Source organism: Vicia villosa, linkage group LG4, assembly GCF_029867415.1.
Source record: "Vicia villosa cultivar HV-30 ecotype Madison, WI linkage group LG4, Vvil1.0, whole genome shotgun sequence".
NCBI classification, from domain to species: Eukaryota; Viridiplantae; Streptophyta; class Magnoliopsida; order Fabales; family Fabaceae; genus Vicia; species Vicia villosa.
Window position 1 is genome coordinate 169280194 of NC_081183.1, and position 25236 is coordinate 169305429.

General features: G+C 34.3%; 1 protein-coding gene across 1 annotated transcript; it reads left to right on the forward strand.

The window, feature by feature from the left end:
• Positions 1-3864: 3864 nt before the first annotated feature.
• On the forward strand, positions 3865-24123 carry LOC131595861 (uncharacterized). The gene is made up of 23 exons (XM_058868364.1): positions 3865-4505; positions 4755-4816; positions 4982-5119; positions 5281-5553; positions 7073-7159; positions 9976-10077; positions 10164-10229; positions 10852-10959; positions 11040-11101; positions 12452-12496; positions 14287-14360; positions 16821-16888; positions 18632-18700; positions 18803-18897; positions 18991-19072; positions 19164-19242; positions 19329-19416; positions 19519-19672; positions 20563-20751; positions 20839-20898; positions 21396-21700; positions 22800-22905; positions 23809-24123. The coding sequence occupies exons 1-23, from the start codon at positions 3980-3982 to the stop codon at positions 23860-23862; spliced, it is 2892 nt and encodes a 963-aa protein (XP_058724347.1). The 5' UTR covers positions 3865-3979; the 3' UTR covers positions 23863-24123.
• The last annotated feature ends 1113 nt before the right edge of the window (positions 24124-25236 follow it).

The following is a 25236-nucleotide window of genomic DNA, read 5'->3' on the forward strand; positions in this document are numbered from 1 at the left end:
TATTTTCTTATAGCAAAGATCCCTCAGTAGGTTAAGCCCTGCATCGGTGATGCTGGATAAATAAATCTAGCAACTCAGACCAATGGGAGGAAATGTGGTGCTTACTCCATTGTTATGCTTGATAGAGCCATTTGTAATCATAATTGGCTAGATAATTGGAACACGATCAATTGTTCCATTTTGTTCATGAATCACTTAGGCCATTACCTTATTCTTCTCCATTATGATAAAGGTAGGTCCGTTTTGGCTAGGCCATTCAAATATTCTAATGTAAGGACTCTAGATGATGGTTACAAATAACTGATTGCTGATAATTAGAATATTTGTGTGGTTGATTTTTTTATGTTTATTTTATATGCTAAGTTGAGATATTGTAAACATATTCGTAAGAAATGGATCAAATATACATTTGGCAATATGCATCTTAAAGTTACCCAAACTATTATTAAGTTATTAGGATACAAAGTTTGACTAATGATGCAAATTACAATGATGATCTTGGATCAAAGAAAAAAAATGATCAACTTATGTTAGAGGACCGGTTTTGGAGGAAAATGGTAAAGAATAAGTGGTTTAAGGATGGATATAGAAGGACACATTTTTTCTCAACAAAGTCAAATTGAGATATACTGGTAACAAAATCATTAGATTGAGCCATGAAAATATTTTTTAGAGGAAAGTATTGAATTAGATAATCATGTCAGTAACTTCTACAAATATTTGTTTAGCTTATAAAAATTGTAATTATATCGATTCGGTGGAGATAACTATCCACCAACTTATAACTCATATGGATGGTGAATATCTAACCAGAATGCTTCAGCTAGAGGAAATTAAGAATGCAACACATAATATGGATGATAATATTCTTCGTGCCTTGATGGCTTTGGGGATGTTTTTTCCAAGCCTATTGGGATATAACAGAGATTGATGTGATCAACTTAGTGAATCAATTATTTGAACAAGGTTGAATCCTTCATAATCTCAATTCAACCAATATGACTTGGATACCTAAACAACATGGAGAATATCCCATAGAGAAGTATATATCTCTTGCACTTGCAAATTCATAATTCAAAATCATCACTAAGATGAGTAGGCTATCTGAGCTCCTAAAATTCGTTTCAGAACACAAAAGAGGTTTCATTAGGGACAAACATATTTATGACTGCGTTGGGATTACTTCAGAAGCCATTAATATGTTGGACAAGAAATTATTTGGAGGTAGTATGACTTTGAAGATAGACATAAAAAAAAGCCTTTAATACTTTAGATTGACAATGTCTTATTAAAGTTCTTGTTCAATTTGGCTTTTGTTAAAGTTTTGTGAATGTATTCTTACCATTTTACACTCAACCAAACTATCAATCATGATAAACAAAAATCTTTCATGATTTTTTCTCGCTGTAGAGGACAGAGGCAATGAGATCTTATTTATACAAGTTTTGGATCACTTTGGATCTTAGAATTATTATCATGTCATTAGGACACTCTTAAGAGATACATATCTAGATACACCTTTTTTTTTTAACGAAAAATGGTGTTTACGGACATGCATGTCCGTAAAGTGCCTTGTTGTGTTCTTTTAATTAGTATGAGGTGTATTCGAATATGCATATTCGGAATCCCCCTTGAACCAGAAACAAAGCAAAAATTGTGTAAACATAAAGAGAAGTTGTAAACCATAAAATTTATAAACATAAACAATCAATATTTACACCATCATTGCTGAATATATATTACTTATGTATTAAATCGTATCAATATTACATCGTTGACGATAATACATTTAAAAAGTGTATCAATTACAATATAAAACGCATCTAAAGATGCATCACCGCATTAATATACTATTGGTTTCTCCTTTGATTTTTCCTTATTTGATTCTCTTTCAAGCTCGCTCAATTTGGTAAACTCTTATATCCTTTTCAGAAAGTGATCCGACAAAGTTTTTGCCTCTTTTATGGAATGTGACGTTCACTTCAATGATGTACTTGGTATTGGTATAGGAAATCCAAGTTTCAAATAAACCTCAACAAAATGTAGCGATTTTGAAAGTCATCCAACAATTTTCAAAAGCGGAAGCCTATACTTGTTGGTCTTTCACCTCATCCAATTTAACATCATCCTTCACTTTATCGGACATTATTACTTACAGTCGCTCTGGGAAGCATACCCGGGTGCACAATATCTAATACAAACCAAAACAAAAAAACAATTTAAAAAACTCACCGTAACATACAAATTTGGAGATGCACATCCAAACACGAAAAGGAGAATTCAAAGATACACATCCGGACGTACATATATATTTTTAGCTCAAAACAAGATTAATGCAGGCAATGTGGAATGAAACGAGTGAATTTTACCTTAAATTGCTACTTCTTTTAATCCCCTAAATGTCATAAAACACATAATGATTATTTGAAGTCGAAAAGTTGATTTAGAAAGACTTTTTCTTGAGGGTTTTTGGTTATGGAGGTGGTATGGAGTGTGAGGGAGATGCTCATGCAAGGTGGTGATATATTTAATTTCCCGTTTAACATTTTTAAAATGTATCTCGAAAAATATCACTGAATGGTTAAATAAACCACTTTAATGAAAAACACATAGTAAATGAGTCCAATAGTATTTTTGGAGATGTATTTTGGAACGCACCTCATAGAATTTTCACAGATGCATCTCTGGACCAATTTTTGACAAAAAATAAAGTGACTGCATCTGGAGATGCATCTCCTCCGAAAACACCTGGGGACAATTTTGGGTTTTCATAATTGTGAGCCACACCTTAAAGGTGGGAAAATAAACTTCCTAGGAAAATTTATTTAGGGCTCATTTACTTATAAAATTTTAAGCGCCATATATTTTTGGCCTTAAAATTTAGACCCCGACCTTCTAAATTGACAGCTCTATCTCTGCATTTCCGCAGGAGCTTTTACGACTCTATACATTTTTGATTTCGATAGAACAAAACTAATAAATAATATTAAAATAAATTAATATACTATTCCATAATCCATACTAACTAAAATATTTCAAAATCAACGATTTACACTTGATCTTACAGGATCAGGAGGATCGTCAGGGTCTGCAATGTGTTGGACTTCTGAAAACCGGGGGGTGTATCTGCAAGGTACTCCGATGCCATAGTGAGAAGAAAGAGCAATCAGAGTGCAAATACAAGGTAAGAGTGAGAATAACTGAAGTTACATGACCCTTTAGTGAAAAGGGTATTTATAGCCCCAACGCCGGGCCAAAATCTCCATATTGGACTGGATGTCCAAGCCCAAAATAGAGACTACCAAGATCATACGTGTGTATTGGAGACTAGCACGTGGTCTCCATCTTGGATCAACCGCTTCGAAGTTTCAGGGGAGACGCGATCTTCTCGGAGGTGCGTGGACTCCGCGTTATCCGGAGGATTGCGTGGTGAAGGAACCTTACGAGGAGGAAAGTCCTCGGCGAAAAGGGTAGATGGAGGTGCTCGCGGGGCCCTGGTCCACCGTCCTTCTCGTGGGCTCATGGACTTGCCAAGTTAAACTCAACGTGGTGAATGCCCGACATCCGGACATGGGGTAAGCCCTGGTAACGAGGAGTTAGATTTGGCCTTACTCTTAAATCACGCTGAATTCGGACCTCTCGCTATATTTGGGTCAGACGTCGGTCCAGTCCAGAACAACACTTAAAAAAAATTCAAGAAGATTAGTTTTTTTATTTTTTAAAGAATGTGAATATTTTTCCTTTTCTCTCTTATTCTTATGAGTATTATTTTGTATTTTTTTACTATTACTATTTTATTTTTTATTATAATAATAAAAAGTATCGACCATCACTGCGTGTGTCACTTATCTCTTTCCCGCCAAAAACTGTCCAGTATTTTCCCTCCTTCTCACAAGCCTCGCCACACTTCGCTTTCTCTCCGCATCAAACATTTTTGAAGTTAACCATCTCACTCGCCGCCATCAACCAATCCTCTACAATGGACGACGACATGGACATGATGGACATGGACATTCCGCTCCCTGAAGAACTCGAATTGCTCGAATCAAGCTATCGTATCTACGAACAAGAAGACGATGACCACTACTTCTACAACCCTCCCGAAGATGAACTCGAACTCCAACCCGAACAATCCCCACCACCAGATCCCGCGTCTCCTTCCGAACCTCAATCCAAAAGCCACAAACGTTCTCGCTCGAATTCGAATTCCGATTTGAATTTGGATTCGGATTCTCCCGATGTTGAGAAGAGAGAGAAAGTTAGGGTTAGAGCTGAAGATCCTCCCGCGGACGAGGATTGGCTTCGGTACTCCCCTCCTCCTTCTCCAGTTAGAGCTGAAGAAGTGAGATTCTCCAAGGAAAAGACATTGTCGCGATTTGCATCGGAGATTGATGGTGAAGTTATGCCGGTGACTGCACCTAATGGAGATAGGGTTTATACTAAGCTAGATAGGTACTATGGTGAAGATCGAGCTACGAAGCTGAGTAGCGGAGCGTTTTCTTCTGGTACTAATTCGTTTTCTGAATTAATTTGATTTGTTCACTTTTTTCATAACTTTGCTAATTACAATCTCATTTGGCTTATTAGAAATTATGATTCAAATGTTTTTTGTTTTTGTTTTCAGTTCATTTTGATTTGATTAGTTACTTTATTTGTTGCCAATCTCTATGAATAGATTGAAAGAAAATGAGATTACATATTTCAGATTGGCATGTTATGGATACTTGGATTTTTATTTTTGTATTTGCTTGCAGATCTTGCTTTAGAACCGATCAGTGTTCTGTTTGAAAGGTTGGAGGAAGAGACTTTCGCTAAGGTTTGGACTTAAGATTCTCTGCTGTGAACTTCAAGTGGCTTAAAGTTGATCAATAGTTTCTTATGTTTTTTTTTTGCTATAGTTGTAGGATGCTTGAAAAATGTTTAGAGTTGGTTATATAATATGAATTTTGATGTTATTTTTATGGTTTTTATGATGCTATAGACCTTGGAAGCTAGTTCTGAAAGCCAAAGTGTTGTAGATGTTCCTGAAACATTAACGCTCCATGAAAAACTTTGGGTAGATAAATACGCTCCAAAATCGTTTACTGATCTTCTTAGTGACGAGCAGACAAATCGTGAGGTACATATTTATTGCAGCATTTAACTAGGGAAATTGTTTTGTCAAAATGAAGTTGTAGAATCTGTTTATTTAAGCTACTATAGTTGAAAATACATTCTTTGGTTATCACGGGTGACTTGGATGTTGTTCCCATAACTGATTAGAGTTTTTGTCTAAGACAGGTACTATTATGGTTAAAACAATGGGATTCTACTGTGTTTGGATCTGAAATTCGAAGTACATCAGAGGATGTTTTGTCTGCTTTGAAACGGCATTCTACTATTTCCCATAATCAAAAACCTATGGGTTCAGGTTTTCCTAGGACAAAAGGAGGGCACGTATGGAGTAATAACAGGTATACAAATTCTAGAAGCAGGGATGAGAGTGATAATTCAAAGAGTAGTCAGGATACGCACAATACTAAGACACGGAATATTGGTGCACCGGAGCAGAAGGTACTTAAATTTTTTGTTTGCTGTACTTTCCCCTCTAGAGTTTCCAGGGCATTGTATTTTCTGATTGTATTTAGACCAGTATCAATTTTACTCTTACTTTCACCTCACATCTTTCATACTACCTCTCTTTTAATGACGCTGTAGTATGTGTAAGTCAGTATTTGGTATTATCTAATCGAGTTATGTTTAGAGTATAAATTACTGCACATCACTTTTAGTCTACTTGGCCAGCCTTATGCATACTCACAGATACTGATGCACTCACTGGTTTGATGAATAACAATGAAGGTATTAGTTAATCTTTTATGTTTGGGTCCGATTTCCGTTTCAAACGTACACAGGGGCTCAATTTGGATCCAAATGTACGATAGCAGTTTATCAACTACAAAGCATATATTAACTTTTATCTCTGAATGTAAACATGGTTTGGTTGAAATATGAAACTGTTGCCGATATTTTACATGTTTGAAACTTAGCTCCTACTTCAGCATCTGACCCGGGCATTTTTTTTTTCTTAAGCTGTGATCATTTACTTCTTTGAGAAAAGTACTTATATTCTCTCCAATTACAAATCTAACACGTGGAATATTAATTGGCACATAGTGAATCTTTTTATCTTTTGTTCTCTAGAACTAGAATATTCATTGATGGACCAGCACACCTGATGCAAGTCGACCAACTTCCTATCTAATGTTTTTGGCGGGCTGTACAAACAAATCTGTTAGTTTTTGAGCTTTTGGGACTTCCCAATTCTTTGTCATTATCATTAATATTAAAGCACTTTCAGTATAGGACATCCAAGAATTATAAAGTTTTTGCCATGGCAGCAGGTTCTATAAAATTTCATAACGGAATACAGGTCTATTTTAGGCATTGCATTAGGCTGATTCAATAACTAAAACCTGTTATGATAGGAATGTGCCTGTTAGTAAGGAAGGAGATATATTGGCTAACAAAGGAAATGTTGGACCCAAAGTGTGGTGTGTGTATGAGAGAAAAAGTGAGAAAGGAGTCTCAAGGAAAGTGTGACAGCTGAGGTGACAAAGTCAGTTAAGATATTTCCTATTCCCTGAATAAGTAGCTTAGTGGGGGAAAATTAGTTAGGAGATTATTATTTTCCATTTTCACCTTAATGGTTAGGCAGTGGGAGGCTAGTTCTCTACCGTGGAGCTTTGCTTTGGTTTGTAAGTTGTTTTCCCTTATTCCATATATCAATATACACTTCCCATATATTCCTTGATCCCTGTTCTACCATGTTAACTCGTGTAATTTGGCAGCAACTGCAACCATTATGCCTAACCTAGGCTCCCATTATTTGAAACAATTTTTAAAACACAAACATGTTATTAATAATGTTATCCCTCTAGTCCTTTTAATCACGTAGTTGCACAGTGGTTATGGTTTTGTGAGCATATGGCTTGAGATGCGTTTATTTGACTTATTTAAATGTTTCTCAATCCTGCTGTTAGATATTGAGAGGGGAATTGCATTAGTTATTGAAGTTTTATGATGATTACAGATTCTTCTGCTATGTGGACCACCAGGCCTTGGAAAAACAACCCTTGCACATGTAGCGGCTAAGCATTGTGGATATCATGTGGTGGAGGTATTTGTCTATATACTACTTTTCATGTACAATTACCTGTCTTCAAGCTGTAGCCTCTTTTATATGCTGGGTTTTCTATGCACTTAGTATCATTTGACTGCTAAATTTGTTGGCTATTTTGTACATCATGTAAATCTAGTTTCACTAATTTATGTATTAGTTTGATGAAGGGATTCATTTGTATATGTCCTTGTTAGTGCATATGGCAGAGTCTAACTGAATTTTAAATATAATTGACACCTTCAATGTAGTGTAGTGCCTGTTCCGAATGTAACAGTAACACATAGAAGCTACAGGAACTAACACTACTTGAAAGCCATAGACACTAGTAGAACACAAAGCACACTGATAGGTAGTAAAACACACAATATTGCACATAATACAATACTCTAATAGTTTCCACGATTATTTTTTCTTCTGATTAGCAATTAATAGGCTATGAATGAAGGGGTATCGACGAGCGTGCAGACACTTGGTGCAGAGACAAACGATTTCTCCATTACAATAGGTTTGCATCAAGGTTCAATCATAAACCCCTACCATTTTACATTAATTTTGGATGTACTCACGGAACACATCCAAGAGCTAGCACCGAGGAGTATGTTTTTTACAGATGATATAGTCCTACATGGAGAGTTGAAGGAGAATTTAGATGAGAGGTTGGAGACTTGGAGACGAGGTTTAGAAACACATGGTTTTCGTTTAAGTAGAAGTAAGACGGAGTATATGGAACGCAAGTTCATCATAAGAAGTGTTTCTAACCTAGAGGTGAAAGTTGGAGACCATATCATCCCTCAAGTCACACGGTTTAAATATCTTGGGTCTGTTATACAAAATGATGGAGAAATAGAAAGGGATGTAAACCATCAAATTCAAGCTGAGTGACTGAAATGAAGAAGAGCTTTGGGGGTTCTACGTGACGCAAGGGTACCGCTCAAGCTGAAGGAAAAATTTTATCGGACTCCGGTAAGACCTATGATGCTGTATGAGACAGAATGTTGGATGCTTAATAATCAACACGAGAATAAAGTAATTGTAGCAGAGATGATGATGTTGCGTTGAATGTATGGTAAAAATAGAAAGGATAGAGTTAAAAATGAAAATATTAGAGAGTTGGGGTAACACCTATAGTAGAGAAGATGGTGGAAAATAGACTTACGTGGTTTGTGCATGTAGAGAGATCACCTGTACATTCCTTGGTAAGGAGAGTAGATCAGATAGAAAGAAGTCAAACAACTAGAGGAAGACCTAGAAAGACTATAAGAGAAGTTATTAAGAAAGTTCTCGAAATTTACAAATTGGATAAAAGCATGGTTCAAGATAGAACGTTGTGGCGAAAGTTGATCATGTAGCCTACCCCACTTAGTGGGACAAGGCTTGGTTGTTGTTGTTGTTGCCATTATTAGGCTCTTTATGGAAAAAGGAGTTGTGTATTTTGAAGGAATGGGAATAGGGCATTCGCTTTTAAAGCAAGGCATGCAGATGTGTAAGAGGAAAAAGAGATATATGTCATGAAATGAAGAGGGGAGAGAAATAAGGAGGGAGGAAGTAACCAAAAGGACAACTGGCAACAAGGAAACTGAGGAGGGAGGTGATGAAGTGTTAGAGGAGGGAGAGAGAGGGGGATAGTATATAAAAAGAGGTGATCAGGTGAAAGGGGTGGAACTAAGATTGGGGGAATTTCTTGTCTCAAGTTGGGATGGTCTCATCACTAAGAGTATCATTTTACTTTCATCATTTTGCTATCTCTTGCAATTGTATTAATTTACTATTTCATTCATCAATGTGAAAAGGACTCAACCTTGGAGTTTTAAAATAATTTTATTTATTTATCGAGATCAACAGTTGATATTGAATTCTGTTGAGTCCTATCAGCTATCTTTGTTGTCACATTCTCCTTCAAGCATTCTCTCTTTCTATCCTCATTACATTTTTTCGTGCGTCTACTGTCTCATGAATGTGCCCTTTAACTCGCAACAACTAAAAGCCCTGGTGTATCAAAATCAGGTAACACTTGAAAACACATCACAATTAGAGAGATGATTTTTTATCCACAATAAATTATACTAGTGATGACCTATGTTGACTATGACTCACACTAGCCTTGCCTTTGTCCTAGATGCAATATTTCTTGTCTCGGCTCTTGCATGTTCTTGTTGTTTTGTCTTTAGTCCCAGCCATTTTCTATTTTGACTGTGTTAAATTTGAGCTTATTTCTTTTAGTTACTCCCTCAGTTCCTAATCTTTAGTCTTTTAAGATCTTTACTTTGTCCCTTTGTGACCTACCAAAATATAATTAATCATGTTTTTCCTTTTGACCCTTGTAAAAACTAAAAGCATGTGTTAAATGAATTTTTGCTTTTACTAAATGAATTATTGGCAAAATAGTCCTAACTTATCTAAATTTATTTTTTCTTAATACCCATGCCCAAACTTAAAAGACCAAAGATTAAGGGACGGAAGGAGTACTTAAATTTAACATGCTTAAAGCCAAGTCAGTTTTATTTATAGAGAAATGCCTGAGTAGTTAATAAATATATCATAGTATTGTTGTATATTACAATCTTTTAAATTATTTTAGGAAATTTCTCTGAGTGGTTTTCAGAATTTTGCATTTTAATGATTTGTTTCCTTATTAAACTAGGATCTTATTAAACTAGGATAGGAATCTAGTATGTGTAAAAGTACTTTATCTTTTTTATGCATTAAACAAATACAATTTTAGATTGGACATTAGCTTATTCTCTTTTTCTCTCCTTCTTTAAGTAAATCCCTATAGTTTCAATGCATATCAACACGAGTTTACAATTTTGCAGGTTAATGCTAGTGATGATCGTTCTACATCAACAATTGAAGCAAAAATCCTTGACGTGGTTCAGATGAACTCTGTCTTGTCTGATTCAAAGCCAAAGTGTCTGGTATTTTTATCATCAGTATATTCATTCTGTATCTTATTAACAATGCCTGAGGTGAAAATGGTTGTCTCTTACATTTATTTTCTCAGGTGGTGGATGAAATTGATGGAGCCCTTGGTGACGGAAAGGGTGCTGTGGAGGCTCTTTTAAAGATGGTTAGTTATAGATGCTATAATTGGTCTCCTTTTAAGTGAGTTGTCTAAGCAGGCTTTCTTAGTCATAGTAATTTGAAGGTTCTCTTAGCACTGTCTAAGGTCTATGTTTCTTGAAACAAGTTTGTATCTTGCTTTTTATTTGTATTTTCACTAACTTATTTACTACTTGTTGTTCACTGTTAACTATTTCTACATTTTGTATGTATTTGAATGTAGTTCTCTGGTTCAATTTTGCTTTCTGTAGTTCAGATTTTCTGCACTTAACTTCCTTGTTGCCACACAATTATAAGAGAGAGTTGACGCACTTTAAGAGGCTGAAGTTGGATATTTAAGCCCCAATAACAGGATATCTGAAATATTTAAGTACTTTTTATTATACATGAGTTTTCCTTGGTTTTGAAAGCAATGATATGGCTTTTCTAATGGGTCACATGCCATTAATCTCAAAGCACCATACAGTTTTCTAACCAAAGAATATATTATACTGTTATACAGACCATAAACTGGAAAATTAGGGTTAAGGCTTCATTTCTTAAGGAAATATCAAGCAACATGGAAAAGAACTGCTATGCTTGTTTGTCATTGGAAATTGATAAAACTCAATTCTATCTAAATCATGCAGATTTCTGCTGAAAGGAAGCCCGATGCAGGGAAGCAGAGTTTGGATAAGGGACAAACAGAAAAGAAATCATCAAAGAAAGGGCGGAAAATTGCATCCCTGTCAAGACCCGTGAGTTTCAGATTTTCATACTGTCATACATCATTCACTAGACTATTCATTTACAATGATGATCTTGGTTCTGAATGTAGGTGATTTGCATATGTAATGATTTATACGCACCTGCCTTAAGATCATTACGTCAAGTGGCCAAGTAAGTTACTAATCTGGATAATAAATGTATGACAATGACATTGATGTTCTAGATCCTGAAAATTCTATATATTTATCATGCTTATTTTCCATCTTGTGAAAATTTTGCTTGATCAGTACTTTAGAAGATTGTTTATTAAGTTTCCCTTATCATAATCCATTTCACCCAACAATATCAACCAGATCTGTTCCCAATTTGGGAAAGTGTTGAAGGAAAACTTTTTTATTTTTCTACAGCCCTTGATGTCAAATCTCTTATACGTTCTACTTCTTCCATAGTCCATGACCTTGTATATACTCTATTTAGATGTAAAATTTTAATAGTTAAACCAGACATCTTTTTAAAGACTCAAGGCAATAAATACAAAACAAATATAGGTGATACTATTCCTATTTACATGATTAATTGTGATATAAGATGCTTGCACAATGATCCTCTGCAATAAATACACTGGTTTTAATATATTAACACCCCCTTAAGTTGGAGCATATAAATCATATACTGGAGCATATAAATCATATTCACCGGGCTTGTTAAAAAGATAACATATTGGAGGACATATTAGGGATTTGTTGAAGGCATCTTGTAGTTGATATTTGGAGTTGGCAAACGCAAATCTCACAGTATTGTCTCTTGATGCGATTTTCTCCAGATTGAAGTGACAATTTCTAAATGTTTGATCCTCTAATGAAAAAATAGGATTAGAGGCAACATGCAGTATTTATTGATTATTACATACAGGTTATTATTTTGTACATTATTGCGCTTCTATGTGTAAATTGAGTCCCGATCTCTTCCATTTACTAAGGTAAGAGATGTATAATTAGAAGCTTCCAATAGAAGTTTCTCCTAGCTCCCACTGCCACCTATAGGAAGCTTCTCTTGGCTTTCTTTGCCACCCCAACATAACAATCATAGAGTTAGTTATGACTAGGTAGGTCAGGACACTAAGTGGCGCACGATTAGGGATGCTATATAATTCCTAATCATTCTTGTGACCAACTCACTTTTACAATAACAGAATTTTCAAAGCAATGAAACAATTTTCTCTCTTTTCTCTAATCTTAAAACTGATGAGTCCAGTTTTCAGTTTGTTCCATAGATGTCTGACACTTGTCACATCAAAATTTTCAACAACCAAGATTAAAATGTTAAAATTTAGTATTTTTAATTTAATAAAAAATAAAAATTGGTGTAATTCTTTATAAAAGTAAATTTTGTATTCGAGAGGTTTGTTTCTGTTGTTGCAATTGCAATTTTGATCTCCCATCCTTTAATATTTATTTTATATCAAATCTACCGTTCCCTCCTTTTTTCTGCAGCAATTCATGTATTATTTCTTTTTGACAGGGTTCATATATTTGTTCAACCAACAGTTAGTCGAGTGGTAAACAGGTAATGATTAACTTGAAATAGTTCACATATCTAAAATGGATTCAAGTTTAGTTATAATTAATATCTATTTTATTTATTTTCTGACAGTGGACGAAGTTGATTACATTTTGGTTCAGATAATTATGGTGATATAGATATAGATATTTAACCTTACATTTTAGCACCGAACACTAAGCTTGGAACCCATTGTTGTAGGCTAGTGTTGTCAATAGATCACTGTACTAGTGTAGTGGAGCAAATGACATGTGGCCTTCACAATACAGTATTGGAGTGGTTTGTTACAGTGGTCGAAATAGGGAGTGGTTTATTGTGGTGGCCAAAATAGGGAATTTCGCTGCTGCTATAGCGCTACACCAATGAATTCAAATATTTCAAAAATGCTTTTAAAGTTTAAAGGTTACTGCTTTTTTGCTTCTAGTATTTTAACAATTTTGCAATTAAAATAACCAAAATAGGTTTTTTGTTTGTGTTTCTCTCCTTCTGTGTCGGTCCACTATCTTGCTGAAGTGTTTTTAAGGTCCGCTACGCACAATCAGAGTTATTAATCTCGGATAGCGGAGCGGCCGTCCCCCAAAAATGGGAATAGTGGGAATAGCGGGATCCCGGATAGCGGGATAACTTTTTGTATACTAATAATTATATAATAATCTATAAAACATATGTCACGTAATATAGTCTTAACATCTTCAGGTGTTTTCGAGCAAGGAACTACATCATCCGGAATTCCTAGTTGATGCCTTTTTGCTCTACTTATTCCCCCACTGCTTGTTATATTACAAAAATCACATGTCACCTTCTTGTAATTCAAATCCTTCAAATGATTATATTTCCATCCTATGTCCTTACTATTGGTTGGTTTGAACGTTGGAGCACATGAAGTTGGTGTTGAAGAGATGCTGCCATATTGTTTTAGTCTCTAAAATATAAAGATAAACGGTGTTTACAACAGAACAAAATAGAAGAAGTAGAAAGTAGAAAGAAAAGAAGTAGAATAAGTTGAAGAAGTAGAATAAGTTGAAGAATTAGAAGAAATTACCTGAGATGGCAGAAGGAGATGGAAGAAGAACCGAAGAAGGAGAGTAGCAAGGAGATGGCAGAAGAACGAAGAAGGAGAGTTGCAGGGAGATGGCAGCAGAACTGTAAAAGGAGAGTTGAGGAATTAGGGCACGATAGAACACATCGAATGAGGGAGAAAGTAAACAAAAACTGTTGTAAAACTATTTTAAAACAGGGGCATTTAAGTAATTTGGCCCAGAAAATTGTTAAAAAAATAGAGAACCAGAGCCGCCCCGCCCGGGATCTTCCCGCGACCCGGTAACGCAACTGAAGCGGCTGCTTTTCCATCTCCGCCTCCGCACCCTGCATTTTGCGGGTGGGGGGGGGGGGTGCCGCGCCGCTACGGTGCGCCGCGGTAGCGGCTGGAGCGCCTGCTATTGACAACTCTGCGCACAATTAATAATGGTCGCATACTAGTAAGATATGAATACAACGAGCTAATATTTTATTAGGTTAATAGTAATTCACCCCCTTGTAATGTTAGCGAATTTTGCTTTTCCCCCCTTGCCAAAACCTGCCTTTGGCAACGATGGGGGGTAAACCGAAACTCGCTCATATTACAGGGGGTAAACTACTATTAACCCTATTTTATTTGAATGAATTGTAACTCTGTTGGTCAGTCACACATTCTTGCTTGACTGCATATTTTGCTTGCTAAATTATTGTTTAGCATTTCCCTATGTATTGATTCAGCCTCTCGAGTTTCTGAGTTTCTTCGTAAATGACTTTTGTAGACTAAAATATATATGTAACAAGGAGACGGTGAAAGCCAATGCCATTGCACTCACTGCTTTAGCGGAATATACAGGTACTTTCTTCCAAGTTTTGCAAATTATGCAAAGAAAGGTGTCAAGAGAGTTTAGTGTCATGAAGGTGTACGTGGTATATTAGAATAATGCACATGCATTTGCATTCAAACCTAAACAATCTAAGCTAATTGTAGAAATACGTGGTATATTTCATTGTATTGGAACTGGTACAAGTTAGGTATGAATAGAATACAACAGGATTGAATTTGAACACTAATCTGGCCTAATAATTAGGGAAGTAATTTCCCATAAGTGCTACTACCTAAATGACATTAATTGAGAATAATTCTATTTACTTTAATATTTGTAACTGCTGCACAATCAGAATTATGTAACGGCTGCATATTAATCTTAAGCATAAGATTCTGATACTCTCCAACACTAATAGTAGCCAGGGAAACACTTTCTGTGCACCACTTAATGCTTATTATCTGCCACTTTTGATATATGTAATGTAAGTGGTGCACCGATGCCCGGAGAGTTCTAACTGTTGGATTTATTGAATGATCTACGTGAATTACTATCCAATAATTAAAACTACACTCACATTACTAGAGACGTGATCTAAGTATAGCTTATAAAACTTGCGTGATCTCATCTTATAAGCTAGTTTTGGGGGTTGAGTTAGACCCAAAATCTAAGATTGTATTAGCATCTATCTTAGATCTGTTATTGGGCCACCCATATTATCCAAGACAAAAAATCCAATAGGCCTATGCGAGAGAGATTGTATTGGAGAAAAGTTTAAGACACACATCTTCTATGGCTATGGTCTAAATAAAGGTTGTGAAACTTTGGCATTCTTTACCTTGCAAACAAGTTTTGTGGGGTTGAGTTAGGTTCAAAACCCAAAAGATGCAATGGTTAGTGTCACAAACAATCAACCAGTTTAATTTCTTCTGACGTTCTTAAACATCGATCTTGCCATTGGATATATACCTTTATCTGAAATGGGAAAGACAATGAGAGCGAGATTTGAAACAATATCCACAAACTTAATTTAGGCTCCTAACTATTATATCCATGCATTCAGATTTGGATATGTACATACATAGTGTAAGTGTCATGTAAAAAATTGTAGCTGATATACTAATTCTAAAACAAACAAATCTGAGATAATCCTATCCTTTCAAGCTGATTTTGTAGAGTTTTTTTGGCCCAAAATCTAAGATAATATTAGAGCACATCTTAGAACAATGATCAGAATACCTGCATATGTCCAGTATTAAGTGTGAGGGGTGTGTTGGATGTCCCACACTGACTATTGATATGACCGAATAGTGGTTATGAGTATGGTAGCTGTTGGGATTAATTAGGACCAAAATTATTTGATAATATCAAAGCCTATCCTAGATTTGTTGTTGGACCACTCGTATTATCAACACACGTGACCCAATGGCCCTGAATGTGAAGGGGTGTTGTGAAGAAAAACCCAAATCCCATATTGTCTAAAGATATAATTATAACAGTTATAAAACTTATGATATCCTCACATTACAAATTGGTTTTGTGGGGTTTAGTAGACCCTAAATTCTAAAAAAAAAAGAGGATGAGATCAGTATAGGCAGTTGAGTTTGTGATTATGTGTTTTTAAGTCAGCCTACACTCACCTTTGATTATACTAGTAAGTAGAATAAATACATTAAATGCTGTTGATACAATTTGCTAATTTTAATCGTAATATATAATTTTAATCTTAATAAATGGAGGCGAGTTGGTCAGCATGGTTTGGGGTTGGGATTATTAAGCAAACTCATCTGCCATCATTTACACCTTCTGGACCTCTGACCTTGAGTTGGGTTTAGGCAATAAATTCTATTTTGAGCAACAAAGTTTCTAACCATCACACTGTCCAAAAGTTGGTGCAGGCTTACATTGCAGCTAGAAACAATTCTTTTTATCGGGCCTTGTCTCAGCCTAATAATAATGGCCACCATATCACCCACATTTACCTCAGGAATGCTCTGAGAATCACCTTTTCCTCCTCTACCACTTCATCTTCTGTTTAAAATTTTAGAATACTCTTTATCTACTATGATTATAATGTGTCAAAGTATATAATATGCATTTAGGATCTTTTGCTCCCTTACATACACTCTCATTTAATATCATTCTAGTTGTAAGATAGTTATTGTATCTAAGCTCGTCAGTCTGTCTTTACTGTTGTAACGTATTGCTGATGCATCACCTATTTTAACCGTCTCCTGTCACTTCCTCATCTATAAATGAGTCAATGGGCTTAAATAAGCTAATATCAATTTATTCAGTTTCTTTTCAGATATACATTTTCTCCCAAATTCCCCTCTAACTTAGAAACATAATAACCATCATTCTTAATATAATATTTGATTTTACGGCGTGTCTATATGTTGCAAAGCATTCTTTCTTTCAAATCATTTTTGAAATATTTGTCCTTTTGTTATGAATATTCTTATTGACTTTTTTACCCATCAATACAGCATGTGATATACGCTCATGCTTGAACACACTCCAGTTTGTCTCCAAGAAGAAAGAAACCCTCAATGCGGTAAGGCTTAAATGTCAGTAGCTTTCTATAACTTAATATGAATTCATAAGGTTGATTGTGCTGTAGCCATTTCTTATCCAAGCATGGTCACTCATAATATCCTATTGTGAAAAAAAAGAAGAAACTGTTAAAGAAATGTGTAGATTCTTTATTTTAATTAATTAATGATATCCCTTTTTTTCCGCTATTATTTGCAAAATTTGTAGCACTGTGAAATTGGTTGTGTTAAATCTTAAATTTCCATAATTGTCTCGTAGTTTCTTCCCAATCACTTTGTTGCATGAAACCTTGTTTAATTTGATCTGAACTTTTATTAATTCCGAACTTGACCGTATAATGTATATTCCAGTCAAAGATGTCTTTGGGTAGTAGGTTTAATCTTATTCTTTGAGTAAAAGAGATGAAGAGAGAAAGAGAGAGATTCTCATAGGGGATGTCTAACTCAATACTGTTAAGCTCTCAACCTAGTGTGTGTGGATGGATGTTTAGTTCTCTTGTAATCATGAGCCAGTCCCTGTAACAATTCATGGACTTGAAAAAGAAGAAAAAAAAAAAAGAGAGATGATGTGCTTGCAAGATTCTATTCTTGTTGTTTATTTTTGGACATTATTCTTGTTTTGTTTTTAAGAAGACTTAATTTCTCTTTTGATTCCTCGTGTGTATGAATGATATTTGCTTTGGGCGCTTCCCAAACTTCCTTTTGATCCAGTTAGTAAGATACTTTGGCTACATCAGCTTGTCAAGCTGACTTAATTCAATACTTGCTCTAACCTTTATTGGCTATGTAGGTTCCTAATATTAAAAACTACTATAAATGGATATACTGGATTCTAACAATTGGAATACTTAGGGGTCCAACTCCCACAATTGAAAAAGTGGATCTAAATTGTACAATCATGATACAAAATAGTGTAATTTAGCCCTTACAATTTAGCTCACGGAAAAATGTTCAAATCTTGTTTGATGAACTTTGTTGAGAAAAAGTTCTGAAAGCTTGAGGGTAGTCAGGCAACAGTGGCAATGATTACAGATGGGATGGTGACAGTAGAGAACTAAATTGAGAGTAGAGAATATATGAATACATAGAAAACAAAACTGAATTAACCATGTTATCAGTTTCTACTCTAAAGTTAGATTATGGAGAATGAGTTTTAAAACTAGTCGGATAAAAAATGATATGCCTAAGCATATTTTATGTTTTAGTATTTTAAAACAATAAATTGTTTATGGAAAAGAATGAATTTAACGTATCACTCTTATCTCTAATTTCGAGTCAAGGTCATTGCAGAATCAAGAGAAAGGTGGATGATAATGAATACATATATATAACTTTCCCAGCCCTAGCTTGGAATATACGGAGTGTCTTTGGTCTCATTCGCAATCTCTATTCCCCAAAAACAATTCTTACTTTTTATATCCTGTTATGTCTCTCACTAATTAACTAACCTTTAGTTATTGCGGGTCTGTTAACAGTTTGCTTGCTTTTTCCTGTCATTAAGTTCCTGGCATTATTTAATGTTAAAGGAGGGATCTGTAAGATATTATCTGATGTCTTTTCTTGCATCTGTAGTTGATAATAAGAAAACATGTTTACTGTGATTTTCTTTTATATTGTGATGTCTACGTAATGTATGTGTTTTTTTGGTGTGGCTTCATGGCTCCTTGTTTTAAAATTTATATAAAAAGGATGTATTTTGTATATTAGATACTGAATTAATATTCACATGCTTTACTGGTGCTCAGTTTGATATTGGTTCGCAAGTTGTTGGTCAGAAGGACATGTCAAAAAATGTTCTAGACATCTGGAAAGAGGTAATGCACACTACTCTATTGAATTTGTCTTTTCCTGGATATAATTTCTAAGATTACTTCTTTATATAAAATATCCTGTGCACTGAATGCTATCCTTTGTAGTTGTTCCAAAGAAAAAGAACAAAAAAGATGGAAAGAAAATCTCATGATAGAAAGGCCTCTGAATTTGACACCTTGTACTCCCTTATATCATACCGGTAGGCCATGGATTATTATTTTGCTCATTTTTCTTGTGCTGAAATGCATGCATGATCCAACTTCCAAGGTAAAAATGGGTAATTAATATGCAGTGGCGATAGTGACCTGATTCTGGATGGAATTCATGAAAATATTCTGCAGCTCAATTATCATGATCCAGTTATGCAGAAAACCGTAAGCATTCGTCTCACACAACAGATTCACTCAAACTGAGATTCATTTACTGGTTTCCTTGAATAATAAAGATTTTGAAATATGTTTGAAGGTCAAATGCCTCGACAGTCTCGAAGTTTATGATCTGTTGCATCAATATATAATGCGCACACAACAAATGCCTCTCCTTGGTAGGAAGATAATATACCTTCTTTAATACTGTTGTTAAAAACATAGTTCAATCTCACTCTTGTTTTTCCATTTTTCCTTTCTTCAGTTCATTTGCCTCCTATAGCAATTATTGTACATCATACAGTAGCTCAAGTTCAGAAGCCAATCATTGAGTGGCCAAAGTCATATCACAGGTATATTTTATATTGTGCTAGTTGGACTTGCATAACCTTTTAGAATGTTATTTTTTTAGACAAAAGCAAATTTCCTAATGCCACATTATATAAAATCTCCAGGTATCGAACATCAATGATGGAAAAGATGGACATTTTGAATACCTGGCACTACAAAATCTCGCCACATATTGCAAGGCACTTATCAGCTACTTCCTTTGTTGAAGACTTAATTTCTCCATTGTTACATATTCTGTCCCCACCAAGCATAAGACCGGTGATTTGCTAATTCTATTTGTTATGAAATTAGTTTATTTACCTAGTGGTTTGCTGTTGAATTTAGTTTGTACTCCTCAAATTTTGAATAGTCATGTCTAAGTCATGTATACAGCTTTTCCTATAGTTATTTTCAGAGAAACCACCCCATGGTTCTCTTGGGTATGATGCCTTTGAATCCTAGTGTTGAAGCCTAGACCACTCGTGTTAAATTCAAATATATTTTCCTCACAGTTTCTAATCTCTCTGAACCTAGGCTTTGTCAGTATAAACTATTAACTTTTAGCTTATGGGAGCTTTCCGATTGAAATAAATTACTGCCTCATAAAATTCTAGATGTTTATGAAGTTAAAAAAGAGCTTCTGAAGAAACTAAGATGCAAGAGATGATTTCAACTTATTTGAGACCTGAAGCAAATATTTAAGAAACTCAGTCATCTTGAGATGATTCTCTTAACATTTCTCTTTCTCATAAGTGATTCTTGTTAAATTTATCCAAACTTACTCCTATTGTTCATGGAAGACATCATTAATAACTGATTTGAATAAAACCCTAGACCAATTTTGATTTCAATTTCTGTAGAACCTATAGACGTCCCATCCTGAAGTTCACATACCTACAACAGTTCCCTAAACCAGTTTTTAAGTTTTGTTTATTAAGACTTCATAGCCACGAGTTTCTCTCCTATTTATCTCATGATTTAGGAAAATATGCCGACATTTAGCGTCAATTTGAACTGTTTTTAACCTGTCAATAACTGCCAATCTCTTGTAGTCTGATGAATATTTTGACATTCGTAAGCTGAGATTTCATTGCTAACGTTAGCTTGGCTAAGCTCATGTTTAACGGTTTGTCTACTCTGTATTCTGATTTGTTTTTCCTTTTCTATAGGTGGCACTACAACTACTATCAGATAAGGAGAAGAATGACATTGCTCAATTAGTTAGCACAATGGTGTCATATGCTATCACATATGAGAAAATGAAGTCAGATATGCTGCCTAATACCCTGAAGTATGGAGTGAAAGATGAATTGTCTCTGTCTCTTGTTCCTCCTATCAGTAACTTTTTAAACTTTAAGGTATGGACCTGGGATCATTGTCTGCGCTTCTATCAAGGAAACCTCAGCCAGTTACTAATATCTATTCTGCTGTCTGCATTTCTGCAGGATTATACTTCAAACCATTACGTACTTTCTTTAGCTATGAAGCAGGTTCTGGTGCATGAAGTGAGACTTCGTAAACTTAAATCTTTTATTTTAATTATATATTTTTCTTTTGCTTCTTTATTTAAGGATGAAATTCACACATTTCTCCTTCATTTTTTCTGTCCACTTATGATAAAAATTATAATATGTCAAATGTTTGTTGACCAATGATTGTGCTTATTGAGTTAATATGTTTCTGACTGCTGTTAGTTAAAGTTTTCTATTAGTGAAGGTTAAATTGTTTCCATATTTGAGATACTAAAAATGAAATGTAAATTTCAAATACAACTATGTGGCTTCATAAGGCTTACGTATATTTCTAATTCCATCCTAAAAATGTCTGACATTGGTAAAACCTTATATTTTTTTTTCTGTATTAGCCAGCTCAATTTATTTTATCACGGTACAAATGCTTTTGGGATAGCTTTTTCCTTCACGGATTCTTTTAAATTTGCTGGTTATGTTGGGACTTCCACACCTAGTTTTTCACTGTGTTTCTGTTCTTTTGAGCCTAACAGGTTGAAAAGCATAAGATTTTACAAGCTAATGTCAAAACCATGGGCTTAGAAAATGGAGGGCATGGAGCTATTGAGGCTCGAAATAACTGTATCCCATCTGCCATTACCAACAATCATGCAGCTATAGTTGATAAGAAAACCGTTAAAACTCAAGCTAATGTTTTTGCAACGAAATCAAATGAAGCCAAGACAGTTTCACCAAACTTGAATCTCACTAACATGGTAAATGCAACCGAGAAAGTGAAACTGCTAGACATGGGAAATAGGAAAAAACCATCTAGGACTTCCTCAAGTTTCTTCGACAGGTGATTCTTCCTCAATAATTTGTACAGTATTTCTTATTTCAACCATTCTCATAACTCAGTAGTTATTAATTTACTTCTAAAATTGAAAATTAATTCCTGAATTCAGTTCTGTTAAACATAAACTATGTCATGTATAATGCATATATTTTACTTTTGCGAACATATCGTGCCAAAAAATTGGGAACATATTTTGATTGTATTTTGAAATTAAACCTTGGAGATTACTAATCACGGGCTTTCCTCAATTGGCCATTAATAATATATGTAGGGTCAGTATGAGGCATTTTATGGCCTTCATATTTGGCATGGTATTGATTTATTTCTCTGTAGGCATTCCCAGCATATCCTAATTCCTCTTTGTTCCATATTGTTGTACATAATAAAATCACAATTCATGAAAGAGTTTCACTTATGATATTATTATTTAATGTTGTAGATGGTCATACTGTACCTCTAAGCTCCTACCATAGTAAACATTATTAAATTTTTTGAGCCACTACCAATCTAGCACCATCAAAATTGATTTTTTCTCCCAAGTGTTTATGTTAGACGATGTAGGGTGCAACATAAGCCAGATATTTTAGCTACAACACAACTCTAAATATTTATGACAAGGATTATAATCATAGATTAGGATTTGAATTAACAAATTATATCAGTAGTAGTTGTAAAAGGTGAGTGTGGTCTTTAGACTCAAAATCACAAATTCAACACAAATAGTTTGTCCATTAATAATATTTTAGAATTTTGTGATGAATATCACTTTTAAATTTGTTATGCCTTTTGGCATTTAAAAAATTAAACATATACCAAAATAATTCTTAGTTTCGAGTCCCTTAAGTTTTAGCATGGTTAATAAAAATATGAAGTCTCTTTTTATATTATTGGTTTAGAAAAAAGAAAGATAAGGAGTTTTGTGGTGGTTTGTTCATAATATTAATGGCAGCTATTGATTCATTTAATCCCCTCACTTAGTAAAACAAGGCTTAGTTGTTTTACGTGCAATAGGTTTGAAGTATAGTTTGGGTGCCTTGGTGAATGATTATCATTGCATAGTCGTTGTTTACTTCTGCTGATCTATTTTTTGCTTCAAGGGCAGGTTTATAAAGTCAAATGATAAGGGTCTCCAAAATGATGATGGATCTCTACAGAAAGAAACCACATCAGTGAAAGACCGAAGCCCTTTACTTTTTAAGTTTAATGAGGTACACTTTTTTGCTTGTTTATCGTAATAAATGCATGTTATTTCTTATTTTCCATCTTGCATTTGACGGGAAAACCAAAAGTAACTGCATTTAGTTAGAATTGGTCACATGTTAATACTGGAGTTTTGTTACCCTACCTAGATAACAACGTCCTGAATTTTCACGGGATTTCATGAACTGAATCAAGATAATTTCCTATTTAATTTTAATAACCCTCAAAATGCCACTCACTTTAATTCTGTCTTGTTCAACATTTTAAAAAATTTGTGAGGGCTATTTTTCATGATCATCAGTGCCAATACCCCCTAAAAACATACGATTTCATTGAGAATATTTGGAAAATTTTGTTCCATATGTGTACGCTATATACTATTCTCCCCTCATTTTTCATGTTTGACCAAATTTAATCTTTCCGAGAAGCCGGCCGGTTGTCGGAAATTTATCTTTTTTTCTTATTTTTGGTGGCAGCAGCTTGTATGATACTGTGATCCAACTTTTAGTAGTGGCTTGTTATTTATCATGCTCCCACTTGGTGGTGTATGAGCATGCCTAAATGATAGAGTTACGTTTTTGGTGTTAATCTTCCGATTCTTAGGGGAATGAGACTGTGATAATCCGAAGTTTGATAAAAAGATAAGTAAAGTCTGATTAAAAATGGTTTCATCTAATATTCGAGCACGGTTTTTTCTGAATGACTTGTCCTTATGTGGAGTTTATTAACTATTTGAGCTCAAAAATATAGTTAAATGACAGGTTACTCTAGTAATTGGTTACATGAGTGAAATAAGTTTTTTTTTCTTCCTGTTAGTGTATTTTAACAAAAAAGGTGAAAAGCTAAGTTAACTTGTCTTCTGTTGATACTTGAAAACAGATGCTTATTGTGAATTCATCACTTCTTTGCAGGGTTTTACAAATGCAGTCAGAAGGCCTGTTCGGATGCGTGAATTTCTGTCCTAGTAGTTATTTCAAGTAATTTCATTATTCATTCATCATTTTGCTTTAGTATTAGTATTTAACACCAAAACTTTACCAGTATAGTTATAAATTTGGTAGCATGTGTCAGAGTCAAAGTTTTCAATATGACATGCTCTGACAGTTTCCAGGTACCAACATTGTTTTGGTTGTATTTAATTTATCCTATAACAAAGAAAGGTAGTACAGTGACAGACATTTCAATCGAGAGTATGATTGTTTACATGTCATGCATTCATGAACCAATCTCTTCTTTAAACAGCCAAGATTTAAGGATTTATTTGCACATAACCCCTAGCTTATTTTAGTCTGAGGAACACTTAACCAGGCATAATAGTAATATTAAGAGGCCTAAAGACATCCATAACTTCATGTCTACAATATCCTATTAATACTAGGAGCTTACTCATTACCAACCGATATCTTTGATTGAAACAATCTGTACCTGTCTGTCTCCATACGCATGTCATTTGATCTTTTACAATGTGTGCGCACAGAAACAAATATGCCTAATGCCTCTATATTAACTCCACCACCGAAGCAACGCAGGTTGTTCTCCATATTAATATTTTCATTTAATATAACATTATTTTAGTTTTCATAAATTCTAATTTAATTGGTAAAAATCCAATATTGCTAGGTTAATCTATCACCAAGGTTCGAACCTTAACTGTGACAACTGTGTTCCTTATGATGGTGACAATTGTGTATTCCTAATGATTGTTAAAATTACTTTCGTATTTATATTTTGTAAAATTTCTATTACGTATAGTAATCAAATATTACATTGAAACAAGTATGATAATATTATCATATCAGTTCACCAAAAAAAAAAAATTCTTAATGTATAAATTTAATATTGTATAATCAATAAAAAATTTCTAAATTTTGATGGAGTGTCAAGTAAATTTATAGGAGTTTATTGCATTTTTAAGTGATATAATAACTTGCTTTAGCACATGTGATTTAACGATTAGTTTTTTTTTTTTATATAAATATTTTTACATTCCTTTCGTTATTCCATTCTCTTTCATCTTTTATGTCTAACTAGTCAAAGACCCGTGCTGTCGTCCGGGTGCATTATTTATGGTGGAGTATTTTTTAAATGATACAAAAAATGTCAAGTAAAGAAGTTTGATCAAATTGCATAATAAGACGAAGTTTTGAAAATTAAGATATTAGTTTAAATGATACGAAAAAAAGTTTTACTAAAAAAGTTTAAATGATAGAAAAAAATTTTTACTAATAAAATATTAGTAGTATGAAAATTAAATTCTAAGTTAAAATAATAATCTAAAAAAAAAAGTTAAAGATATATCTAAAACACATTAGCAAAATAGGACCCAATATTGATTAAAT